This window comes from Eurypyga helias, unplaced genomic scaffold, assembly GCF_000690775.1.
Source record: "Eurypyga helias isolate BGI_N326 unplaced genomic scaffold, ASM69077v1 scaffold12123, whole genome shotgun sequence".
NCBI classification, from domain to species: Eukaryota; Metazoa; Chordata; class Aves; order Eurypygiformes; family Eurypygidae; genus Eurypyga; species Eurypyga helias.
Genome location: NW_010241945.1, coordinates 20,145 through 21,279, shown reverse-complemented (window position 1 = coordinate 21,279; position 1,135 = coordinate 20,145). Strand labels below are relative to the sequence as shown.

General features: G+C 44.3%; 1 protein-coding gene across 1 annotated transcript in view; it reads left to right on the top strand.

Annotated features, from left to right (window-relative positions):
* Nucleotides 1-683: 683 nt before the first annotated feature.
* GGH (gamma-glutamyl hydrolase (conjugase, folylpolygammaglutamyl hydrolase)) overlaps nucleotides 684-1,135 on the top strand; it is a gene marked incomplete at its 5' end in the record, with an annotated part of 15,455 nt that continues 15,003 nt past the window's right edge. Inside the window, one exon of the mRNA XM_010148915.1 lies at nucleotides 684-814. Within this exon, the coding sequence (XP_010147217.1) occupies nucleotides 684-814 (131 nt within the window). The remainder of the gene's footprint in view (nucleotides 815-1,135) is intronic.

Sequence of the window (1,135 nt, the reverse complement as noted above, 5' to 3'; positions counted from 1 at the left end):
CGGGGATTACCGGCCGGCCCGGGGTAACGCGGTGGTCGAGGGCCGCCTCGCACCCTGCCATCGCTGTCCCGAGGGAGGGAACCGCTCCTGAAACAGATGGAGAATCATAGAATCAGAGGACGGTTCGGGTTGGAAGGGCCCTTAAAGACCATCCAGTTCCAATCCCCCTGCCATGGGCAGGGACACCTTCCACTAGACCAGGTTGCTCAAAGCCTCATCCAGCCTGGCCTTGGACACTTCCAGGGATGGGGCATCCACGCTTCTAAGGGCAACCTGTTCCAGAAACGCTGCTGATTTCTGTATGGAGTGAAAGGGCTGCTGGAGTGTAGGTTTGTTTAAAGCTTTTATAAATAGTGTTACACTGTACAAACGTCGTTTAAAAATCTAAAATGACTATAACTTACTTAAAAGAAGTTGTAGCACTAGGCACTTAACGCGGGGAAGCTGAGTTGAAGTCAGATAGCGTGTGTTTATTTGGTACATTGTGGCTTGACATTGTGATTGATGCCCCATTGTCACAGTGTTTGTAACTCTTCCAGGCAATAAAGGAAATTGGAGTTTAATTTTTCTTTCAGCGCCTAGCATTTGCTAGTTCACAGATTCCCAGAGTGCTAGGGGTTGGAAGGGACCTCTAGAGATCATCTAGTCCAACCCCATTGTTAGTTGTATAGTGCTGATTTTCTTTCTCGGACCCTTTAGGGATATTGTCACAGGAATGTCACTTTGAGAAGTTCCGCAGGTTTGGAAGTTCCTATATTGCAGCATCATATGTGAAGTTTTTAGAATCTGCTGGTGCCCGAGTTGTGCCAATAAGGTATGTTTTTATATCCTTATAGGTAATAATTATTTAACATGAGGGTACCATCTTAGAGACACAGAAAGCAGTTGTGCTGCTTTTCTGAGTGTTGAGAGCTGCTCAAAGTCTATTTGAAGATGCCACAGTTTGCAGGGAGTTTTAGAAATCTGAATAAAAGCAGACTAGAACATGTAGTTTTTAATATTTCTTCCTATGATGATAACCTTTCTTTGGAAAATATTAATTTTTTAACCTGGAAAATAACTCTCCATAGTTTGCATCTGTGGTTTTTTAAGTTAGTTATATTCAGTCTAGTGTGTAGTGCCCCTCCCCCGCCCC